The sequence below is a fragment of the Drosophila mauritiana genome, chromosome 3R (genome assembly GCF_004382145.1).
Source record: "Drosophila mauritiana strain mau12 chromosome 3R, ASM438214v1, whole genome shotgun sequence".
In the NCBI taxonomy this organism is placed as follows: domain Eukaryota; kingdom Metazoa; phylum Arthropoda; class Insecta; order Diptera; family Drosophilidae; genus Drosophila; species Drosophila mauritiana.
The window spans coordinates 19,127,258-19,153,278 of NC_046670.1; the positions used below are offsets into that span (position 1 = coordinate 19,127,258).

The 26,021-nt window shown below is 42.2% G+C and overlaps 1 protein-coding gene across 3 annotated transcripts in view; it reads left to right on the plus strand.

The window, feature by feature from the left end:
- The window catches only part of LOC117145703, a 158,531-nt gene that overhangs the window by 30,346 nt on the left and 102,164 nt on the right, over window positions 1-26,021 (plus strand). For all 3 annotated transcript variants that reach the window (XM_033311445.1, XM_033311446.1, XM_033311447.1), the window contains exon 4: window positions 9,310-10,106. In XM_033311445.1, the coding sequence (XP_033167336.1) occupies window positions 9,747-10,106 (360 nt within the window). In that variant the 5' untranslated portion in view covers window positions 9,310-9,746. The remainder of the gene's footprint in view (window positions 1-9,309; window positions 10,107-26,021) is intronic.

Sequence of the window (26,021 nt, forward strand, 5' to 3'; positions counted from 1 at the left end):
CCTTTTGTTGTTGGCCTGGGTCTCTCTTTCGCTCCTTTTCGAGTATAATTTCGTTTAATATTGTTCATTTTAGTTGTGTAATTGTGCGACGTTGTCAAATGACATCTCCACCTCCTTCAGCGCTTCCTTCACTTTCGTTTTTCAATTTTTCATTTCAACCGAATTGTTGGTTATCCTCTTCCTGCGTCGTTTTTGCCGTATTGTTCTTGGCCGCAGATCAGTTTACAGGCTATGGGGAACACAACCTGGCCGAGGGTCGCGTGGGTATCGGATATATATAGAAATATATATATATATATAAAGTCCTCCTTGGTCCCTACCTGCATACTCAGAGATCCGCTGCTCTGTCATATAAGGTTTGAGGTATAAAAGTGGCTTAAAGGGCAGCGCCACATTTTGACATGACATTCTCGGGTTTTTATCAGATCCAAAGCAGCAGTCAGTCGGTTGGAAAATTTCCTGCTCTTCCCTTTAAAAATGCGTATATATCGTATCGTAATTTTCATTAATGGTCTGTGGCGACTCAGTTTTATGAGGCATCTGTCTGGGGATGAGACGAGATTCTGCTAGGCCAATCAAAATGATGAAATTTCAATTCTTCTCCGTGGGCTCGACCATGTGAAATTCGACCTAGTTGAGTGGTTTTTAGGGTAATGCGGCCTGACACTGATTTGGATATGTTTGGAGTGAAGAGATTTGACAGGATTGAGATGGGCATAAACTGTTAAAAGGTTAGGATCTGATACGGGAATCGTCCAAGGGTGTTTGGGTGAAGATGGCGGCAAGATCTTGATAAGCTATTTGAAACGTTCGAAACGGAAATGAATTTGAGTAGTTAGTTGCAGTTTAGTAAAGTGTAACTTATTGCTTATTAATAGCAAACAACTTTGCCAAATAATATGAATCTATTAATACTCATGCCGATTAATCATTTATAAAACTAAACTAAAGGCTTGTTTTGATTAATTGATAACTGAAAGAAGTTAACTATTAATGTTTTTGCCCGCATTGTGTTTAAAACAAAAAGTGGCTAAAGATAAAAGGCAAACAACTCAAGGGCTTTAGGCTTAATTTATAGAGGCAACCTGATGATGATGAAAGTTGCTTAAAGATAACAAATTGGTTCGATCATGAGGCGGATACAAAAACTTACAAGTTTCCTAAACTTAACAAATTGCTGCGATCATGATGATGATGGCCCATGATCGATATATCTTTAGTCAAGGCCTTTGTTATCATAGTCACGCCTATCGAACGCTTGTATTCTCAATTGTATCTGGCGGATCGAAGCTCCCCGTTTAACCCCCTGTTGCCGGAGCTTTGCCAATATCCCGTGGCGAGTGCGTGAGGCGATCGAAGAAACGCACTTGGAAGTCATTAATCAAGGCCCACTTAAACACATTTAACCGCTTACGAATTGTAACGAGCCCGACCACGATTTATTTTTTATTTCGATTGTTTTTGTGTTTTTTCTTCTTATTTCTTTCTTTATTTTTATCTTTATTATTATTATTATTATTATTGATACAATGCCGTTTGTGTGAACCGTTGCCATAAATTCACTTTATTCGAACATCGAGCAACCGATGACGACGACGCATGCGCCGCTGCCACAAAGACGGCGATGAAATCTCAATAAGAGCAGAGAAGCTGGGGACACAAGTTAAAAAAAAAGAGATCGCTGGCAAATCGGAATGTAAATTTTGTCGCTTCTCGGGAATTGATTTATATCTGCTGCATGTCTGTTGGCGGCGGCCCCTCGTTTGGTTTGGATTGGATTGGATTGGCGTACTTCACTCCACTTTATTATTCATTGGAAACGCAAGTCGGACTGATGCTGATGAACCGAATGGAGTAAAAATTAAGCAGAAACTCTGCTCCGACAATAGCGATAAAAGCAAGCGATGGCAAAATCAAATCCATAGCCAGGCAGCGTAGTAAAAGCCAAAGCCTTAGCTTTGAATTTCAATTAATTTGACTGACTGACTGCCTGGCTGTCTGATGGAGTGCCCGCAGGGAGGAGAACCTCGTAAATGTGGGCATTTTCATTTTTATGGGTTAATTGCCATTGTAGGTTTGGATTGGCTTCGGTTTCGGTTCGGTTCAATCAAAGGCAAATGGCAAAAAAATAAATTAAGGCAAACCAGGAGGGAAAGAGCCCAAGTTTATTTATCTTCCGCTCGGGAAGAATTTGTTGTGATTTATGTGACTTCTTGGGGTTACAAAAATTGATAAAATATGTGACAGCAAAAAGGAAGACAATCTGGCACATTGACAAAATGCTAAATTGGAAATTAATCAATGAAAATTGAATGCAAAATTAATATTTATGGGACAGCTTTTGCCCAACCGCCAAAGACCAATTAATGCCATCAGATTTAAATATGAAATATTATTCGGATTTGTTTATTTCGTATAAAATGGAGCAGAGGAAAATTGAAAATTCATTAATGCATTGGTAAAGAATTGCGACAAAGTTGGTGGTGGTAATAATAATATAAATATAATTTCAAGAAAAATTATTTTCATTTATCATTTCAACAATTCACTTTATAAATGGCAAAAGGATAATAACAATTAGGCCTGCGGTTAAGTGCGAATTCAACTTTATATTTAAAAAGTTCCATATCAGCACAACATAATGGTCACTTAAAATAAATTTCGACCAACAATAAGCTTTTCCATACGATAAAATTGACTTAAATCGATGTTTACAAAAACTTAAAGTTTCCCCATTTGGCAACCGCACACATCAAAATAATAATCATTGTAATTATAGTCGAAGCCATAGTAATAATCATAAAATTGTGAAAAATATTCAGACCAGTGGACGAGTAAATTGCCTTGCGAACTTTTGACCATTTTTCCCCTCACACATTCCCCCCTCCGGCAATCCTTAACCCTTTTCCGCCTGTCTGCCGTACACAAATTATGCCTGCATTTAAGTAATTGTTGCAAGCGATGACAACGCTGCTGTTGCACGTCCTCCACCGACTATCTCCACCACTTGCATTGACAACAAAAAATACGCAAAAAATGGAAGAGTGCATATAGTGTGTAAATATGTACATATATAACATATAGAGTTGGAAAGCAGGACCAAGCGGAATTCATAAACTGCAGCGACGACAAATTGATAGGGGGCGGGCAGGAAAGTGGGGTACAGCGAATATGCACATCGTATAAACTTTTATGAAACGCCATAAAAATATTTATAAAATTGTCACCAAGCTACATGTTTACGAGCATTTAAAAAATGATATTTCCAATAATGCGAAAATTATACAGATAAAAAAGGGAATACTTAAACTGATTGCGCAAACGGAAATTACACAGATCGTTGAGATACGAAACGTATGGTATTAAGGGTATTTAATGAGATTTCTTCATAGTAATGACAAAGTAAAGATACAAAATTTGAAATGAAATGAAATTTTATTAAAGATTTCCAATCCTCATATGAAACTTCTAATGTAACATCACTGGTGAAAACATTTAAGAGAAGTTCGCTTCATTGATTTCGCCCAGCTTTTGACAGTTGAATGCATTTGTGATGCTCATTTCCAGGGTGTGGGGATAGTTTGAACATTTATCTGCAGCTCCGAAATGGCGTGAGTGTTGCACGTGTCACTAACACAGCAGGCGGTGGTACAGGGATGTGCAAAATCGAAAGAATATTTCACACTTGCTGACCCGAAGCGATTCCATGCACTCTTAGCCCCGTCGAATGAACGCACGCAATTCGAAATTGACTAATCCAAAGAGCATTCCTGACACTTGCCTCCTTACCCACACACACACACACCCAACCCGCAGAGGTTGCCTTCGTCACTAATGACTTGGCACTTTTCGCAGGACAGCAGCAGCAGCAGCGGCGGTGGCAAAATCAGGAACAGCAGGCAACCTGTGCCACGCCCTTGGATGTCAGGCATTTGTCATATTTCTGTCAAATAAGCGCTTTTAATATTGATAGCTGCCGCCTGCCACTGTCAACAGGATGTTGGCTTCAGCGCGTTTTCAGCGTTTTCAGTTCGCAAAGTGTGGAGGACTCGAGGTTCGGAGCTTGAGAGATTCCTCCAATCCCAGCTCAGTGCAGCTCGGGACGCAATCAGGCGTTTTATGTGAGCAGCTTAATGTGAATTTATTGCATTTCAGCCAGTTGCCACCCGCTTCCTGCTCTTCGCCCTTACATAATGAGTCTCCATTTATTTCCTTTTCATCTTTTCATTTTTTTTTTTTATATTTTTTGTCTTCGTTTTCCTCCTCTTGAGAAGAAATCAATAAGTATGCAAACGTCTCTCGCTGAGCTGCCAAATTTTGATTATGAGGGTTAACGATTTAACATTTCATGGGGTCAGCGTAATGATGAGGATTTATGGATGCCAGTTTGACTTAACTGTAGCGCCATTTGTTTGCCGCACTGAACTAACAAATAAAGACAAAAATGTTACATTATGGAACATTAAAAACATTAACTTGGGCGACTTTTAAAGTTGGTGGGGTTTTCCAAGGCACAGTTCGTTGAAGCCACCTGCGCGTTTTGCTTACAGTATCTTTTTGTTGACCACCCGCTGCGCTGGAATACCGAAAAAAAATGATATAAATTTATTTATACTGTGCCAGAGAGCTTTGGCTCCGGGGCATTTGCCTTTCGCGAATGTGTGTTTCTTTTCGGTTCGCAAAATGCAAAATGCCAAAAGGTCATCAGCTTTTGGGCCCAGCATGAAGCATTTTCGCTGGGAGAGCAAAAATTATGATTGTTGCAACATTTGTGGCTTGGGCGATGGGCCTGGGAGATCATTATTAGACGGCCGCTGAGTGGTATGTTTTTTATTATATTCTGTTATGGCTCTTGGTAATGGGTTATAAAACTAGAGTAACAACATCAATCGGTGGCCGTGATACCACTTCAATTGAAGGCAATTAAGTGTTGGGCCTAGGAGGCCATAAAAGACACCAGATAGTGCATTTTTTACTTGGGAAGTTAACTTCGGTTGGGGCTTCTGATTAGACAACATGATGTGTTTAATTGGCTGAAAAGATTTAATGGTTGCTTTCAGTTAAATTGCTAAAGTCCAGCATTATTTGTAATTTGGTTTAATTCATTATCCAGTTTCATTTATTTGTGCGAAATTTTACTATTTCAATTTATGGAACGTAAAGTTACTTGTTAAATCTGTTATAGCAATTATAATAAATACGTTTGTTTCGTTTTTATTTAAACCATATATATTTTATTTTATATTAATTAATTGAATTTGCATTTGGACAGAAAATTAACTAATCGATCGCTGGCATAATTAATAGACAAAAATCTGCTTTCAATTAGCAATAAAAATAAATCATTCTGTTTGCTATTACGGCTCAATCAATAAGTATTTAGATATTTAGGTTTCATATCCCAAGATACCTGATCTGCAATGCAAGATTCATTTGTTGCAGCTATGGCAACCTCTTTCGAGTCGATTGCTGCTTAATTGCCAGCCAAGACTTCTTGCATTACGACCTGTCCTGTCCCATTGGTTCGTGTCCGAGCAATCAATTGCTTAAAGTTTACACAACAATTGCGGTTTAATTAGAGTCATGCATAGTGCATTATAAATGCCAAAGCCAGACATGTGTGTGAATCTGAATCTAAATCGGGTTTTGGCCCCGAGACAGGGACAGTTTTCAATATTTATTGCTGGGTGTGGCATTCAGCCCCCCGGTCCACCTGATGGCATTGGTATTAAAAAGGGGCTAGTCTAGGGTTCGAAATTCGAAATTAATTTATTGAATGCGTTCGCCTGCTTTCGGTTTCATGTGAATGTGTGTTTGTTTTAGCCCGGAGGTTGTAAAATTTTAATGTCCACTTCATTATCTCGACTTGAAAATCTAATTACCAAAAGTGACTGCAGTCAGGTCGCCTCGGCCCTGTTCCGTTCCCTTTTTCGGGACATTCTTGAAGTGCTCAATATATACATATATATATATATATATATATATATATAGTATATGTGTGACAGTGAATCGTTTTGGCTGCTTTTTTCCTGCAGCTGACGCCACAAAAGTCAACAATTTTCTGGGCTCAATTAAGAGAGTCGAACTGAAACCGAAACTTGGCTGGCTGCCGACTTGGCCAGGCCTTTGGGTTATTATCTTGATGAGCGACCAAACTATTTTACGAGCTCAACAACAAGTTAATTAGCCGTTGGTATTAATGCCCGCAGTGGCGGCAGTTGCTTGAAACAAAAATTTTATGTTGTCAAATGGATTTTGGTGGCCTGCCTCTTCATCGTTCCACTTCCACTTCATATCATTAATGAAGACGCCCTGGTCTGCCGGCAATTTATTTGCTTTTCTTCTCTTATTTTTCTGTATAATTTTTATTGCTCAATATCTCCGGGGACTATGCAAAAATTTTATATATAGTGACTGTGTTTGCTCAGCTAATGATCATAATTAGATTGCCCCAAAGTGCGTGGACTTGGCCATCTTAATTGCCATTAAGTCAAAGTCGTGCGACCGGCGAGCGTGTGAACATTTTGTTTATGCCGTTTCCGCTGCGCACCTGCAGAAAAATATATATATAAACAAAAAAGAAAAAACCAACAAAAATAATGATAAATGAAATCAACGAAAAATTGTTTCGCCTGGCTGTGCAAATAATTTTTAATTAAATGGCAATTGCGCATACGCCGCGTGTCCGTCCCACCGAGATGTTAGATAGATAAATCGCCAGACAGCCAAGTGCCAGCTGACACAGCTGTTGGCGACGTGTTGCAATTGCTGTCGCTCTCGCTGTTGCCGCTGCAACTGCAACTGCAACTGCAACAACTGCACCATGCCATAAACTCAACAATCCCAATTGCAATTTGCTTGGCAATTTGGTTTATTGAGCCGCAATTTGATTTGCTCGCCAACACCTCTCACAATTGTCTTAAGCTAAGGCCAAGAGTCAAACACGATCCCAATGACAGCGTTTAAATGTAAAAGCAATAAAAGAGAACTAAATTCCGCCCGACGGACAAATTAAAATGGCCGAGGCGACCCTAAAAAACGAAAATCTGAGAAAAATCGTTTTTGTATAAAATGCGTTACGACAACACGCCCACACGAAATCAATTTGTTGACTGAAGGCAGCAACTGCAACAAGTCCGGCTGGCCACAATTTATTCGATGATGTTGCATTAAATTGTTGTTCGCATCAGTTCGGTATAGTTTCTTTTACTTTTTTTTTGCCCCTGCCCAACCCGCTGTGCCCTGCGTGGGCGGAAGATACAAAATTAAACAGAAACAAAAACAAGGAGAGGAAAACTCGAAACAAAAGCAAAACAAATCGAGCCCCCGACAAACTTTGACCCCAAAAAAATGCGAAGCCAATAGGTCGGAAGCGAAAGGGTTGGTTCGTGTGTCATAGGGACCCAGAAGCGCTGGCATTTAAAATGATGTCGGTTTTATAATAAAAATGTAATATATTATGATTGCAGTTGGACAGGGAGTGGCTAATAAAACGGTGGTAATGTTAAAAAATTCTATAGAAATGAAAATATAATTACCCATCAATTAAAGACATTTAATTCTTTTATATTTTTGGTTTTTTTTTTGCCAATAACTCTAAATGAATTTTCCAATCGATCTGCCATCGAAGTTGTACCCACTTTAGCCACACATTTTCCATTAAATCATTGAAATAAAAATACTCAAGCTCGTAATTGATTCCATAGACTCTTCAAAATCACTTTCCCAGCAATTTGCGATTGATTTCCGCTTAGCGCAGCAAGTAAAAGTTCAATTCATGACATTTGGTCGACAGTTTTATTGGTGAATAATTGGTCATCATTGAAGTATTTGTACGGCGAACCGAATACCGAATACCATCGTCGAACCCGTCCATGATTGATCTATTCAATGCCAATGAAAATGAAAATGGAAACAAAGCAGCTGCCACACCAGGCAACAAAAACAACGAAAACGACAACAATGCTGCCACAAAAGCAAAAGAAAAACTAGAGAAGAGCGACTGAAAAAACAAGAAATCAGCTTAGTCACTGGGAAAAGAGGTGGGTGGGTGGTGCTCCATGGTTCTGGGGAGTGGAACATAAATTATATGATATGTTTGTCCTTTGACGAAAGGTGTGGGGGTGGTGAGATTGGGCGAGGCCTTCTGGATTATGGGACCGATTATACCTGGCAACTAGAAACGGAAAAGGGTATGCTAGGATCTTAGAATGGTTGGATTGAATAAGTTGAATAAGATTTGAATAAGTCTCAAAAATGTAATTTCGACATTTCCTTACTTCAATTTCAATAACATGTTGCAACTACTTTATTTGACTAGCTATCAGTATTATCTAGATTAAGATTTTTTCTATTTGATGGGCATTATGGGATCTATAGTATATGTTGGCATTCTTATGCGCTTCTACTTTTGCGGCTGCTCGTTGACGAGTCAGGCAACCACTAAAATAATCCATTAAAGATAAACTGAAAACAAACACTAAACTTTAGTGCTAAGCCTGGGGAAACCGCAGTGCGCCCACAACACACCCACCCACTCACTCGCTCACTTACTCACCCACTCCCACACTCACTCAATACCCATGAATGGATTGATAATCAATCATTTATCAATGAACGAGGGAGCCAAAAGCGCGGCACACGCCTTTCCATAAAAATATCGCCAGTGTGTGTGTATGAGCTTTTAGCTTGCGTTTAACGCCTCATGGATTCTCGAAAGCGGAAGCATGTTTTGGAGGGGGTTCCCACCCATATACATATATATACATATGTCCATGATGGAGCGATATGTGTGCATGAGCAGGAATGCACGCATTATAAGCCCTTTACCTAGATAAGAAGTTCGTTCCCAGCCGAAAGATTGTGGGAATTTCCGATGGGGTGGCGAAATGAAGTGGGAGTGGGAGGGCGTGTGCAGTTGAACAAACCGCAGCTGCTACTGCATTTAATTAATTTTCTAGCATTCTGAGTTTGATTTGAATCTCGGCGGCGCAACGAACGTCATCAACATCAATTGTGGCAATAGCCGCGGGCTCTATTGATTTGTGCGAGATATATTATGGTGGGAATGCCAGATTTTCCGAGAGGTTCTCTTGGCCATGGAGTGGTGGTAGGTTGCTAGGTCGGGGAGGGGGCGAGGGGGAGTTATATCATCTATTTTGCATAGACATATGCGGGCTCACCATATGCGGCCAGCCATTTGAAATTTATGCAATTTTCCGGCCGCTCTCTAAATTATTGAAAATAAACGTTTTTCGCTGACTACTAAAATTTTCCCAACTCACACACAATTTTTATCCATTTTTGCAGGAGCAATGCGGCGAAGCGGTGGCGCCAAACAAAATGTGAGGATAAACCAGCGTTGGAGCCTTCTGGGATTATGCTAAAAATGCTCAAAGTGCGATATAAATTTTTATGAGTGTACGCGCTGAATTTTTACGACTGTCTGGGGGCGGGGAAAAATAAATTAGAGAAAATGCCCCAGGGAGGACGATTTAAAACAATACAATAGCTTAAAGTGGCAACGGAAATTGCATGCAACCAGGAGGCGTGGCACTGTACGCCCACCGAGCACGTGACGCGCACACCAAGCCAACAGCGAAACTAATAGAAGCCATTTTGTAGCGCTAATTCGCAGGACACACGTAAACGCAGCACAGCTACGTCTTACGTAAAATCACCACCCATCTGCCACTCGGAAATCAAGCAGAAACCATACACCCCCATACCTCGTCATCATCGTAAACATGGCAGTTAGCAATATTGTCTGCGAGTGGCTAAGAGCGCTGGGCCTGGCCCAATATGCCGAGAGCTTCCTGGACAATGGCTACGACGACCTGGAGATCTGTAAACAGGTCGGTGATCCCGATCTGGACGCCATCGGCGTCGAGAATCCTGCCCATCGACACAAGCTGCTCAAGAGCATCCGATCGCTGAGGGAAAAGGGCGCCGCATCCGTCTACTTTATGCTCAACGATCCCAACTCGCTCTCGGGCAGCATGGAGATCCTCTGCGAAACACCGCCCAACAACGAACTGGAGCTCGTCCTGCGGGAGCAGCTGGAGACGGACGGAGTCCGACTGACTGCGCATCCATACTCAACTCCGGTAAGTGCAGCTTTTTATTTATGGTATATATGTGGGTTCACAATTCCCAATTTAAGCCCCTTGAATTCTTTACCCCAAAATACTAAAGTTGAGCTACAGAAAATTCAACTTGGAAAAGTCGTGCCGAGCATCATTAACATGCCGAAATTCGACTCCCCTGGCTGATACGGAATATATTCGGGGCGGGCGAGGGTTTAAATATCTATTAAAAGTATCTGCCCCTGCTGCCTGCTGTCATAAAACTTTCAATCCAGCATGCTGAAATAACCCGCACACACCCGCTGCAGGCCAAACTTTGGCCAGAGCTTTCTATTACGAAATCCAATTGCAAACAAAACTGAAATTGCACTCGCCCGGTCCCCTAAACTATGAAGTAACCCCCCCGCAATAGTTGGGTTGGGTTCCGGTGTTGAACCCATCGGTTCCATTGCCGCCCACAACAGGATAAAATAAAAAAGAAAGGGAAGCGAACGAGCTGTGCTGCTCCCTGGCGAAAAACTATTCAATGTCAGTTTACATACTTAAATTAAAATTCTCGACATGCGAAGCAGAATCAAATAATGGAGAAGGGCAAAGGAATACCAGGAGGGGATCCCAGGGGCAGTTGCATCGTTGGCAAATGTCAACCCGGTCCGGTCCGCACTTGACAGTAAAATGGAGAACATTTAAACAGAGGCAAAGCAGCAACTCCACCTTAAGTCTTTGGACTCCTCTCATCCAGATCCAAGTGCTCAACACCAACTCTCCGCTGACCAGTGGCCTTTCTGCTTGGGAATGGGTAGCTTTTAGCTTTGGCTTCGCCACTGCGACTATATAGTATAACCCCTTATCCACCGACTCGAGATTCGAGACTCGAGTGTCATGTTGCTCCATGCCGGTCTCCATTGTTCTCCACTCAGCGAGTGCTTCTCTCTGGCTGCCCCTTCTCGCCGTCATTGTACCCGAATCCCTGAATCCCAGAAACTGTAACTCCAACTCCTGGCCAGAGCATCTCCCAGGTAGGCGACATATCATGTGTTACCAAAAAGGCACCGATGGCCCCGAAACTGTTTCGTTTTCTGGCCAGCAAATCCACAAGGTGCACTGAGAGTAAAGTGTTGCCACAAAAAATGTAAAGGAAAAATAAAACAATAGGTGTTATACAATTTATAGGAGTTAATTTTGTTCGATCAACTTGAGATTTTAATAGTATTATATTTTAAAAAATCGATTTCTGGTATTGAATACACCTTAAAATAATTCCCAGTGCAAGGGAGCATTTAAAAAATACCTTTAGCCTTCTGGCTTCAGGTTCTGGGTTCTGGTTTTATTGCTGCGAGCGAGTGTAATTAAAATAATGCCAAAGAGCAGACAAGTTGCCGGATAAATGGCAACATTTGATGGACTTCTTCTTTGAAGCTATGGGAAAGGCTAAAGATGATGCGGCAGTCCCGGCGGAAGTTTGATTTATTATGCAAAAATATTTCGCAGCTTAAAGTTATAGCCCCTCCGACGAAGAAATCTTAGAAGAAGAAACCCTTTTTTAAGCAGAGACGAAGAATTTTGCACATCAGTTCAGTGAAATGTGATTTATTTATACGAGGCAGGATATCGCATAGGATGGGCACACGGCTGGTTGGAATGGAATGGTCGGCAACGTTGGGGGCACAAATCACGTCATTGAGTTGTTTTCATCAAAAGGGCAGGCATGCAGAGTCTCAGATTCTCAGTCGGAGTTTCAGTCTCAGTTTCAGTCCCGCATTCATTTCATTCATTCATTCAGTCACTCCACTCACTCACTCACTCACCGGCCGCCTCCTTCACCGTTGGCCAGTATTTTTATCCCGAAAACTATCTTTGTGGCCTGACGACCAACAACCAACGGACAACCGACAACCGTCGACGTCTTGCAGTTTTGTATCTGCGTATATATCGCTGGCATACAATTTTTATTTATTACTCATTCAGCTGCAAAATTGTTCCTTAATTGCCCATATCAGCTGAGAAATGAAATTTATTACCTGGCGTGTGTATATCGCCAGTGTCCAGTCGTCTTTCTCCGCCAATCCAGTCTTCTCCTGTCTGCTTGTATCTTCGCCTGTCTGCCGCATCATTATCAGGCTCAACTGAACCCCAAGTCGGGCTCCTCGGAGTCGAGGTGGAAGTTGGAGTCGGGAGTCGGGAGTTCCTGGCATCGGCAGATATTTTCCCCCAGCTTCATCGACATCATTAGTTTTGTGCGCCGTGCCGACAACGTTTTGTATATTTACTTAATATTGCATTCGGTGCTCCGCTCTTGGCCGAAGAAGCCATGACCATTTATCTCGGACTCCGAGGAGCAGCCTTCTGTGATTTCTGATTTCTTATGCCAATTTACTTGGGACTGGTCGTTGAGGTTGCTCCACATTGTTGGATGAGCCAGCCATTCAGCCATCCAGGCATTCTCATCATCCAACATCATCATCATCGTCATCATCTGTAGCTGTAGAGCCACCATAGATCAAAAGACAGTTTGCTTTAGTTTTCCCTCCTCGCCGTTGTATAAATTTATTTTATGTGCCTTTAGCCTTGACCAGGTCAAGTTGGTTTCCTCTTGGGGTCGTCTCCTGTATATTTCCTCTGTATTTTATTCTTCCTGCCTGCTGACCGAACGAACGACCGACTTGGCTGACTTTAAGTTATTTCTGCACCGGGGCTTTATTGATTTGTCCTCTTTGATCTTCTGACTGAGCTGTGGCATGATTTCATTTTTATGAACTCGAGTTTGGATTGTCTTTTGCCCCTTTCCTTGGCTCTCCTGGATTTTGCGTAGCGTGGCAAGTAATTGCCGCAATTCAATTTGATCATTTTGCCTACGTGCTGTGTGGCTTTATTATTGTTGATTTTATACGCCCATTATGGCGGAACTTTTGTAGGAAATTGGTCAGTCGGTATGTTCTTGTGTGGACTTACTGCTCATTTACTTTCGATTATGTGCTGCCCCTGAATTGAAATTAATGGGCTAAAATAAATCATGTTTGCAGGAACTATGGTTTAGGTTTCATAACTCAAAGAAATGCCATAAATAACATTGATCTAAAAATACGCATAACCCTTCAAGTTTTAAACTTTTCTTGTACATTTTTAAGTTGCTTTGAAGTTTAACCCTCAGCTCAATATAACTATATTTCACTTGCTGTTTGTTTAACCAAGGGTTAAGGGTCTCACCCCCGAATCTTTGACAGATTTCCTCTAGATCTCTATTAACCATCTCCCCAAACCCTTTAGCCAATTAATTTTGGACAAGTCTTCAGCAGCTTGACTGAGTTTTCTTTCATTTACCCGCATTTCCTTCAACATCTGCATACATCTTGAGCCTGCATTTTCCAGCAGCTAGAATTCAACTTTTGTCATTGCACTAATTAAGACAAAAAGCGGGAATTTGTTATGGAGTTTTTCATCATCGCCGCCGTCGCAGCAGCAACATCAAAGCAGCCAATTTTCCAACTCCAACCCTTTGGAGGGAAAAAGGGGGAAAATTTGCATAGCTTTCACCATTCAACTTAATCAAGCATTTAACACCAAAAAGTAAAACTGCGAAACCATTCATTGCTCATAAAAAATTAAAGTCTAATTGTGCGCGGCGGCAAAAGGAAAATGAGGAAATTGGTTGAAACGGTGGAAATGTGGGAGGGAGTGAGCGGGCCAAAAGGGAATCCATGTCCAGAGCAACATTGTATTTTTTGTTTTGTTTTCCTTTCACACCGCCTGCCATCCGTTTTGGACCCTAAACTCGACTGAATGGCAGCGGGAAAAACCCTCTTCAAAATATATATCCGCCCCCTAACAGGAGCACGGTTAGGAGCAGGAGCACAGGAACAGGAATTGAAATTCGAGCAACAGGAGGTGGGCAGGACAACGGCAAACCGAACCGTTTGCTAACGTGCTGCGGCTGCGTGCTTTTTAATTAATTTAATTGCAATTTAATTACGCTTGCTATTTAATTAAACACATTGAACAAGCGAACGCGAACAAGTTGGCCGTTACGTTCCAACGTTTGCTCAAGCTCAATTGCATGCAAGTAAGGCTTGTGCTTTTACTTTTTTCCGGGACGGATCCTGGGCTCTCTAAAAATTTGGCAATTGGTGGCTTAATTAGAGCCGACTGCACAAGTTTAATTGATTTGTTAGCTGATAAAGAGTTTGCCCTTTCAGTTGGGAGTGCGGCAAATGGGTAGAAACATTTGATATATGAATAAACTTTCCAAGTGGAATTGGTTTTATTGGAACAAGTGAACAACTGAAGTTAAGTGCTACTACCTCTTACAAATACCGCAAAGCATTTCCGACACATAATTTAGTTTGCCAAGTGTGTAATGACTTTTTCCTCGCCATTTTTGAGGTACACTGTTGCATCCTGGTTTCAGCTGTTTGCTCCCCATAGACCTCGATAATTTGCAGCTCCGTTGATAATTGACGATTAATTTAATAGAATGCCCAAGTTGGGAGTTGTGGCCAGTGCTCTTTTTTTATTTTGTTCCTACTTTCCAGGCAGCCCGTTGTCGGCATGCTCAATTGTGCGAAGTTATTTCGCATTCGCCGCAAAGTGGCACCAAAATGCTGTCGTCGCCTGTCGCCTGCCTGTCGTGGCGGTTGCTGTTTCCTCGGTTTGGTTAGTTCTAAACAACTTGCCACATGCTTCGAAGCTGCAGCTATGGTGGAGCTATGGGGCTAAGGGGCTGGGTAGCCTGGCGAGCTGTGGATCCATGGACTTGGCCTTACTTGGAGTTTATCTCATATTTCACATGCCGCCGCAATTACTGCGGCTACTTACTGCTGCTGCCATTTGCTCCCAGGCCCCAAACAACTCCAGTGTCAACTGGCTGGAAAAAGAGTAGGAGCCGCCGTGTCCGCTGGCTTGAAATGTTTCATAAATACTTGAGCAACGCGGCAAACATTTTGCTTATAAATCAAAAAGTGACCACGGCGGTTTCTCTTTCTCCGTTTCTCGCTCTCCCTCTCTCGCTTTGCTAGCTCGTTGACAGGCGCTTATAAATCTTGTCGCGCACTTCGCGACCAGCTTCCCCAATGGACCACGGTGGCCGGGACCAAAAGCCCAGGCTGGCATCCACCGCCAGCGAGGACTGGCGGACGTCGAGGACGTGGACGTGGCCTGCCCAGTTGGCCAGTGCAGCCTACGCCAGGGCCACTTGTGCGTTTCATATAACCAATTACAGAAAACAGTGAGAGACAGCGCGTGGAAGGAGCTGCAGCGACGAGGATGAGCGGAGTGAAGCGGACTTGTCCTTTATTCAATTTGTTTCCAAAGTCTTTTAGCCTTTTCATACCCTTGCCTCTGAAGTACCCTACAATTTATGGGACCTGAGTCAAAATAATATAAAATTGTTTCATGTATCTTAAATCCTTTCTTTTAAGGTTTCTACAAATTCGATATTGGTCACACACCCAGTATATGTATGACCATCCTATTCACCCTTTGCTTTTCTAAGTTCGAACTCCGATCGTTCCAGCCCATGCATCCCACTTGTTAACCTTAAATTTATGTTATTCGAAAGGAAATATACTCATTGGCAGCCACAGATCCGGCCAAGCTAAAAAAAAAACAGGGAGGGGGGAAATGCGATAGCTAAACAAATCGCATTCGAGTTGACATAACTCGCTGTCAATGTGTCGTCTGTATGTCTCATAGTTGCTGCCGCTGTTGCTGATGTTGCTATTGCTATGCTATTGCCGATGTTGCTGCTGTTGTAGCAGCAATTACACATTTCACAATTGTGCCACGCTAATGATGGGAGTCCCACGTCCAAAGCGCCGTTGACAACTGCCTGTAGATTTTTGTGACATTAGCCAATTGTACAATTGCGTGGAGTGAAAGGCGGCCTAGGAGCATAGAGTACCGACTTCATTGCTCCGTCCCCAGATCTCTGACTCAACTCGACTCTCCTTTGGCTTTGGGGTGATTGTGCTGTCCAGTCCATTGATATGCCCGTCGCTGCTAAATGTCAATTAATGTCATCAACTTAGTAGTTGGCTTCTCCTTCTCCGTCCTTTGCTTGTATTCCTCGTTTTTCTGTTTATTTCATTTTTCTGGTTTTGTCCAGCCTTTGAACGATTTCGCTTTTAATTGGGCGTTCGGCCAGCGAGCAGCCTAGATTTTTAGTGGGCGGTTCCATAGGCAGATTCCACTGCTCTTGACTTCAACCGCTGAATGATTAACCAGCAAGTGAAAGTTGTTTGCCTGACACATTTACTGCCTGGCAAGGCAGTAAGGAACTGCATTCAAAGGGATCCTCGCCCTCGTTCCTCTCTCTCTATTCCTTTTCCATCTTTATCCCTTGCTCTAGATTTGGGCCTGGTTTTCAAGCTGGAGCTAATTAGAGCAGTTCCAGGTTGCATGCATAAATCAAACATTGCACAAGTGCAGCGGAGGTCCAGGGATGTGGTGGTTGCAGATGCATCCTTGGATTGCAGTTTCTGTTTGCAGTAATTAACAAGCAGCTGCAGCGATTAGAAACGAGTTACCAAAAAAAATAGTAGTTGGAAATTATTGTCACCTGCAACTACGACTACCAAATACCCAAATGTGTCAAATAAATTAAATTAATTCAAAATTAAAGCATTTTTTAAGGTATTTAAATCATATAAGATTTAAGATTTATACAAAATTAGATCTCATAAACAAGAGATTTTTACTTAGCTTGGGGGTTATGGAATAGATTTGGAAATAGTTTAATATTTTCAAACTACATTATGTTATCATAGCACCCCAAACTAGGGTATAAATGCAAATTTGAGTGAATCGAAAAGTGTTGCAGCTAGATCGCAGATTCTCAGCCACTGCCTAGTCCTCTTCCCAAAAAACAACCTGGTTGCAAATGTTGTGCAAATAGTCACTGAATTTGGTGCAAACGCAGCTCGGGGCTATGACGAGATGGGAAATTCTGGGGTTATGGAAGTGGTGTGGAGTGGAGTGGAGTGGAGGCATCTCATATCTGTTTGGATCCTCAGCTCATGGATTTTTGGGTCGCTTTGGTTTGAGTTTTTGATTTTTGCCTTGGCCATGTTGTCATAACTCTCCCCATGCCTAGATGGATGTTTAGCTGTTGGGGCGGGTGGAGTAAAAGGTTTCTCTGGGGTTAAGGATGGGGATATGGTCGTTCACGTTGCGAGATGTTGTTTGGCTTACACTAAACGACATAAGCATAAATCTCACTTACCTACAACTTGATTTACTTACTTCTGTCTGCCTTTCTCCATCCGCCCCCGCCCTCGCTCCCCCTTCTCCCGCTCTCTCTCTCTCTCTCTTTCGTATTCTGTATCGGTATCTTTCTCTGTGCGACGTCATAACGAATGTGGCCCTGTCAACATTTCAACTTTGCGCCATTTATGTTGGTCAGCCGCCTGCAGTTTTCTGCTGAGCTTTGAGCTCCAAGTCGTGGACATTGGGTGTGTGTTTACCAGTGTGTGGGAGTGGGTGCTTCACGTTTATTTTTGCATGTGCAGACATTGCCCTCTGCTGTCTCTGCTCGTAGGCGTAGCGTTTTCCCTTCCTATCTTCTGTATCCCGTATCCAAAACTGCAAAAAATCGTCTGAAAATTATTTAGCATTGGTCCTTTTCATAAAAAAAAACGTCCTTATGGAATGGTGTGACCCTGCCACACAAAATGGGTGATTTCCAAACCAACACATTATTTTGAAGCTATCAGTTTTAAGATTTCAATCGCATTTTCATATAAGCATTTAGAATACAGAATATCGTGGACTTTTTCTCTCTCTGCAGGAGTATTTCATGGGTTACTTCATAAATATATTTCCTGTTTTATGGTGGTCAACTCTCACTCCGATACGTTACTTATGATTCATTTGGCAATTTGGGGTCGTCTGACATTTGATATAAATGTTGAACATTTTGTGCAGCCTCGTAAGGATTTGCATAATGATGATGATGGCGATGATCATTGGGGGGCTAGACTAAATAGGTTTGGGGTTGTCACGGTCCACCAGCATGGGTTAAGCCATCAGCTTCTTTCACATGACACGCCGGAGCCATAAATTTACAATTCCCCCGAATCGGTTGGCGTCTAATCCCTGGGCTCCAAAACACAACCAGCCATAGCCACACCTCACTAAATACATTTCCATTTGGCGGCCACCTGCACCATTTTATCACCTCGGAAAAGGCTTGTACGCAAAAACCAATTTGGAGCACCCACACAAAGGAGGAAATTTAGTTGTTAAACTCAAACAATTTCAACAATATTTCTGCACATAAATTGCAGCCATTGGAGGGACACTTGTTCCCTTGCGACCCCTCCCTCGGTTGACATTGTTGCACCATTCAGTTGCATCGCATCCGTTGCAGTTGTTGCGGTGGCTGCTCCCCTTTTTCTCCTTCTTTCTTTGGCTTTTTTTGGTCAGTCAACGACTTCGCCTGGGGGTCATAAATTTCCACTTGGCGGAGGAGGGAGCACCGACGACATTTGGCATTTTCCCTGCATGTTGCTTCAAGTGAATTATGTTTGGCAGACGCAACTGCAACAGCAACTGCAGCAACAATGAGTTCTCATTTATTTATTTGCATTTAACTTTGGCTTAATTACTTTTCCAGCAATTGGAAAGAGACCATTGATCAGAGGCATATTTTTAGGAGGAGCAGTGTGACCGTGTTCTCTTGTTCGTTTCAGTCAGTGGAAAAAAATGTTTTCCAATTTTATTTTTTGTATTTTAAGATGGCCTGCCATTTCGGAACCATATATTTCCTAAGCCCTAATTACTGACCAACCATAATCCCTGGGCTCCTCTTGCGGCTGCTTCTTAAATCCAATCCTTTGCCAGGCCCCTTGATTTGCTCGATAATATTACGTTTTCATTAGCCTGTCCGGCTGCCTGCTTAATTAATTTTAGTTGATTGTGCGACGCGTGGCATCTGTGGAGTGTCCAATAACCAGCCGAATTTCGAGCGCCGACCGGGAATCTTATCTCCTGATGACTCGCATTCTGGCGATTCGATTCGTTTCGCTTCGCTTTGAAGCTCAGGATGAAGCTCGCTCATCAACGGGTTTTCGCAAGCATATCAGTTTTCATAATTGGCACTGCCCAGAGTTGCCGGCGGTTGTTGTTGTTGCTGCTTTGGCTGCGCAAACATTTCATGTTCAAGCTTCCCACTCAAGTGGACATTTGAGCCTCCTTTTCGGCCGGGTCTCTCAACTGAGCTCATCGGAGGAGACCCGACTTCAGTTCTGGTCCATTGCCATGGCAATGTTTATGTTGTTGCGTTGTATCTCTGCTGATATGTGCAGCATCATCACCTCATTTAGATATGCGATATGCAAACGCTTTGGCTACGCTTTACGACTGCCGTAGCAAAAGATGCACGGGGCGAAAATTTGGAACCATATTTGATTTGTATATATAAATAAGCTTACAATGTGACCGTGCAATGTAAAGTGCGGGATTTTCATTTCGAATCCCTTTATACATTTTATTACCTTTTGAAAAAACATTTTTAAGTAAAAGCTGTAAAATGAGGAGAATATTTTTTAAAAATATTGCTTTACCATACTCAACCGTTTTTTTCGCTGCATCTGCATCTGGAAGTCTGGTTTTTTTTCCATTTGCATCTCGGTTGTCGTTGAACTTGACCCTGAGGCTAAGCCAATGAAGAACATGCGCCTTAAATGCCAGAAACCGACTCGGACACGGACGCTTCCTTTCCAGTCTCCAGAATCCAGACTCCGGTTCCCAGTTCGTGTTCCTTGGTGCCAACGCATTGCACTCAATGAAATGAATTGGTTGACATTAGTAAGCAGACGAGTGTTGTTGCAGTTGCAGCTGAAATTCTAAACGGGCAGAGGGACTGGCTCGAAGACCATGACCAAGAGGTGTGAGAAGTGGTTGTGGGTCTTAGCTGGCTTTAAATGGGGTATATATGTCGGATTGTTTAAGCGAAAATTGAGATGGAGTCGGATCGCTTAGGTTGCGAATGGTCAGGCCGATAAGATACGAAAATTGAATTGGTTTGCTGTATGTGGGAATGGGATTCATGGGAAGGTGCTACCACAAAATGCTGGGATTAATCAAAATAATGCTAAAATAAACAGAATACTGTAAATATCCAACAGATACAACTGCTCTGAGCAGTGTGTAAGATAACAGATAGCACATCAAGTATGCAGTATAGAAGATAATTGAAAATACTATTATGTAAAGTTTGCTTCGTGAAAAAATGTGTTTCCATATGTGTTCTATATACTTAAAATTCTTCTTTTTTGATGCACCCACTTGCAAAGCAATTTATTTCTATTTAAATGCTTTGGAAATTCCTAACATTATTAAACGTTTCTCATCTGCGATCGTTTAATATGCCATGACCGAGTTGAGTTAATCATGACAATTAAGCAACCATTTTCAGACGTATGAATTCAGTTCCATCTGTCATGGTCTATCAAAAGTGTTGTCACTTCACAGCTGTCTGAGCTGCTCAGGCCCAATTCATATCAATTTTCATATAGCACCCAACTGCAGCTCCATTTCCCAGATACATTCTCACTGCCTCGCAAATTCCCAAACACTCCACACAGCGCCAACTAATTTCGCATGCCCTGCCACCACGAGTCGAGCACTTCAATCCTCGTTTCCAGAGGCAAGACAAAATGCATAATAATTTCAGCTTCAGTCCCTTTTTTCCCTAGACTCCCTCTGATTCCCCACGATTCCATCCTGGCTCCATCCATAAAACACCCAACACAGACTGAGACGGGACTCAACCCAATTCCATAAAGCGAAAATCTCAATGAGCGTGTTGGGGGGGAGGTGGCATCCATATCCATATGCTAAAACGAATTCGCCGTGGCGCACTTGTCTAAAATGACATAATTTACGGCGTAGCGCAGTGCCGCAGTTACGCCCACCCAACAGGGCGAGGAATTTTATAAATATTATTTCACTTGTACATATGAAAATTACCCGGGCTCTCGCACGGTTGTAAACATACCATACAGTGAGCAAAAATTGTGAATTGATAAATGGCACTACAACTACTTATTTTGATATTTAATGAACTTTTTACAATTTTATTATATTATTTTGCATATTCTTAAAGCTGCTTTGTTGTGCCCCAGTTGTTCCCAATTAATTGCTATTTGTAGAACTATTTTTTCCGCAGTGAATGTGAATGCTTTGAATGTATTCATAGGGCCTCGTGCAATTTCTTGACTCTGCTCTGATCTGTATGTTGGTCTGTCGGCTTGCTCTTATTGCCAAATAAATTCGTGCAGCAGTGAAAATGAAATGTGTAAAATATGTGGCACGACTGTCTGAGCCGCAGGCAGCGGCGGCCAACAGCCAGCGGCAAAAAGGAGGAGGCCTTGCCCCAAACTTACGGCCCCAGCTTGGGGCAAAAGCCATTTTTATATGGTTTTCACTTTTTGTGTGTTGCTGGCTGTTCTGTTCGCTTGTTGATTGTAGTTGCAGATGTGTTGCCGCTGCCACACCACCGCAGCAGCAGCATCAGGAGCAGCAGCAGCAACAGCAGCAACACTGCCCTGCCCCAAACTCCAGACCCAGTTTCGGTTGCCGCTTCTCCACCGCTCGGCCTTAATTAACTGCTTATGAATCTGCATATGCAGAGGCAGTCGTCCTCCCTTTGTGTGTAGGTGCTGCTTGCTGCTTGTTGCAAACTCGAAAAAAAGCGGTGAAAAAACAGCAGAGAGCTGTGGAGAAGAAACCAGAAAAAAAAAGAGAAAACAGGATGCTCATTTAAATATTTAATGAAGTGCCTGTGTTGCTGCAAGAGATCTAGGCTGCAGCTAATCGTGCCAAGCTCCCCACATGTAACAGTTTCGGTCTACACTTTAGTTTTCATTTTTCCTCCTCTTGATTTTTGGTTGGGTTTATTTTTTTTCGGGCGCCCAGCACCTCTTGACCCATTTCGAGGCTGTCTTTAATTAGAAATTAATTGCAACAAAATCGGGCGGAGTAGAAATGATATACAGAGGAAGTTACAAGAGGCGCCTGCAGCGCCTTGAATTGATGGACATGAGCTCGTTGGAAGACTTGGCTTGACACATGCCAAAACAGGCAACAAACTATGAGGCGGCTTTTGTTTTTATTGGCATTGCTCTTGTGCACACAGAAAAAAAAGAAGTTCATCTTTACTGTGATGTAAAATTACATAAATTACTTAAATCAATGTTGGGACAGAATATTAGACACTTTTCTGAAGTTTAGCTTTAAAAAACCAACGAAGTTAAAGGAGCCTATGATTTTCCATTGTGTACCCGGCTGCGGTTTTTTACTTATTTATTTCGGTTTGCATTACATGGACATGCCTTCAATTCAGTTGGCAACACCTTTCAGTCAAGTCATGGTCTGTCTGGGATGTGGTCCCTGGGTTTTGGTCCATTGTCTGTAGGGCTTCTCTGCCGGTTGGGTTGCTCTCCGCACCGCCTACACATGGAGCCGGGTGATTTTTGCTTAAATTTATATTTACTTTGGCCCGGCTGTTTGGATGGACCTCATGTTGTTATCATGTGACATATGTGCATCAACGCCCCATGTTCGTTCGAGGCCTGTCAACGCGGCCCAGAAAGACACCCGTGGTGGTGATTGTATTGGTGGTGCCGGTGGTGGTGGAGCCGCTGCTGCTCCTGGTCGTGGTGGAGTGGAGTGGGTCCAAGATTTATGCTGACAACTCGGTGTTTGATTGGCAAATGGATGGGGTCGTGGCTTCGGGGGAGCCAGCGCGTCGTATGCGTAATTTGACAAGTCTTAAAGTTACCAGTGATTTAATGCCGAAGAATACACACCCAATATACACACAGCAAAACTGCAGCCAGAGAAGTGGCAACTTCCGCATGCCGCTAATTGGCAGGAGCTGTGTGGCAAGCCGCGGGCTGAGGGGCAGGAGCCAACGGGGGGGCATCCTTGGCTGGCAATTAACCCGCATTGCCCCAGTCGCCGGGTAGTTGAACTCCAAGTCAGGCTTTTGTTCTCTCCCATGTGCTGGGCTCTGCCTGCACCGTCTTTCTTTTTTTCGGCAATAAACTAATGAGCGACAAAATGCAAAAGCCGCAGACTAGTGAGAAAGGGGCATATAGGGTGGGGTATTCACACTTGGCATGCAAGCTACACCTTGAAAAAAGTAAATGACGAAGTCATAAGAAACTGGAAAATAAACGAGGTATCCAAGTATTTATTCCCTTTACCAAGATTACTCAAAATTAAAGATTTAGCAAAAAGTTTCAGCTCAGTTTGAAGACACTCAGAAATCATGTTTCTCTTTTAGAATTTCAAAATAATAAAGTACGCAAATTAATGTAACTTTTTTGAGTGCAGCCTTGCCTGTTCTCTGGGCCTTAATTAGAAGGCAACTCCCAGCGACCAAGTTGGCTTAGACGCCGACGATGACACCCAAACAACTTGCAACTATGCACTATTAACCCTTTGTGCCTCATGTGACTGTAAGTCTGTCTGTCTGCCTGTCTGCCGGCAAACGTATGTGTGTGTGTATTTGCTATTGCATGCGGGTGTCCTCGGCAAATCTCATTTAGCAATTTAGCCGCACACCCACTCGCTCGCCTTGGTATCTGTTGCCTGGCCCGGTTTTGCCGGCCCTGTCCCTGTACCCATGGCTCCACGGATCCGTGGATCCTTGGCTCACGTCCATCAGTCGTTTGCTCGTTTGCCTGCTCGCTCATTTAATTAACAGTCGCGCGCCACGCCATACTCCTCGTGAAAAAAGTAAAGGCAAAGTAAAGGAGGCTGGGCGGGCTCCACTTCTTTTGGTTATTCTCTGAAACCGAACCGAACTGAACTGAACTGAAACTCAAGCTGATGTTGAACTGGAGCCACACATCTATAGCCAAAGTTGGAGCCTGGCTCAAGGCGTGCTGCTGCAATGATTCTTTCCTTCCCTTTGACGGCAGATGAGCAAGTTGCATGTTTTTTTAATTATGAATTATCGTTCCGCCCCAGAGGAGATGCCTGCCTGCTTGACTGACTGACTGACTGGCTGGTTGGTTGGCTGGTGGACTGGAGGACTGGCTCGCATGGAGCTTGTTGCATTTAAATGACATAATTATGGCGCATAAAGAAACTCCCACACATACGGCGGCGTTTCAAAGGTAGCCACCCAGCAGCAGCAGCGGCAGCAGAGAAATGCAGACAAAAGGAAATATTCAGCCCCATACTGTTTGGTAAATTAAATATTTCCGAACTGGCGGCAGACAACTTGAAAAATTCCCGCACAACAAAATACGAGTGCCAAACAATACGAAAAAATACAAAAAGAATCTTTATTTTCTATTTATATTGTATAACAATTTTTATTTGCACTGGCGGAGCCACTTAACTGCCACGCCCCCAGCAGACTGCACTTGAGTTCCTCTTCCTCCTTTTTTTTTTTTGCCGAACAGAGATTCGCAAAAATTTGGACAATTGAGAGCGTATTTGAGCGTTAAGGCGCATATTATGTGTGCAAATATATAGGAGCAAAAAAATTTTTGATTTCAATCCTGTTTGATTTATTTGTATTTTCTTTGGGTTTTTTTCTTCCCATTTCTTGTTTTTTTTTTTTTTTTTTGCTGTACTTCAGAGTGAAGGCCACTTGTGAAAACCATTTTCATTATGAGTGGTGGGCAGCCACCAAATATAAAAAAGTGTAAGTGGAATAAAAATAAAATGTGTAATAAAACTGCAAATAGATGAAATAAAATTCCATATCGATTTGAGCACACACACGGATATCAAACCGTCAATGGTCTAAACAAATAAAATGATGAGCGTCAATGAAGCGGATGCTAAAATGTTTGACTCTCCAGGGGCAAAAGGAATCCATTTCCATAGGGGAGGGTCCTTTGTCCGTATGAATATGTGTTTATTATCCAGTACAGTAGTTATCGCTTACAGTAATCAGTTAAATAAACACTAAAGGATACAAATGGTAGAGATACAAAACTGTGGGCCCTCGTCGAATTTATATATTCATTTAATTTAGCTTTTCTTATTTTCAAGTTTGCATTATCGCACTTAGCGATTATTCACTGTTAGCCAATTGCTATAGATTGGTTTCGATTTTCAAGTGCAATGAGCTTGATGAAGCACCAACCTTCTGTCGGTTTTTGTATTGCATTTTAGTTCAATTTTAGTTGAAGTATTTAACTTAATTGAAACTCAGTTTGACTTTTCGCTTGAAAAAGAAACAAAAAGCAATAGGCAGACTATATTAAAAAAGTAAAAAAAAAAACTCTTTAATGCCAATGCAAATAGATAATTGAAGCTGTTAAAGTTAAAAAACGGATATCAAAGAAATATCGCTTTTGGACTAACAGCGAGCTTAATGCGAAACCATGTCAGCTGCAAATAACTAAGCTTAACTTGGTCTGCAAATAATTAATTTAAAAGTTATAATCATTCTAATGAATCCTGAATGGAAAACTAAATTTTCCATTGCAATTAAAATGCTGCGAAACCTCAAAAATAAAAACTACAATGCAGGGGGAAAAACAATGGAATGCCTTCGCATAAAGGCTAATTAACTATCGATTGTTTTTGCTAGAGCTTAAATTTTTTCCATAGATTTTTTGAGTGAAAATTATTACATGGCAATTATAAATGCCTGGCAATGGGTTCGCAATTAAGCATGCATGAAACCACAAATTTGCATTAAAAACGGACGCAGTATTAGCAACTGAATCGAAAATAGTTTTTATCTACAAATGCGTGCGTACTTTTTAAGCTGATTAATAAAAATGCGAAAATTGAACGCAGGCTTAATAATCCTTCGGCAGCTTGGTTAAATTACTAATTAAAAGGGGAAATTAATGTGGGAATGGCGGGGAAAAATCCCAGCCTGTTCTGCCAAAAAACAGAACGTGCCAATGCATAACAAATGATTTTAGTTTGCCACACTTCAGTTGCTCCACTTTATGGCAATAT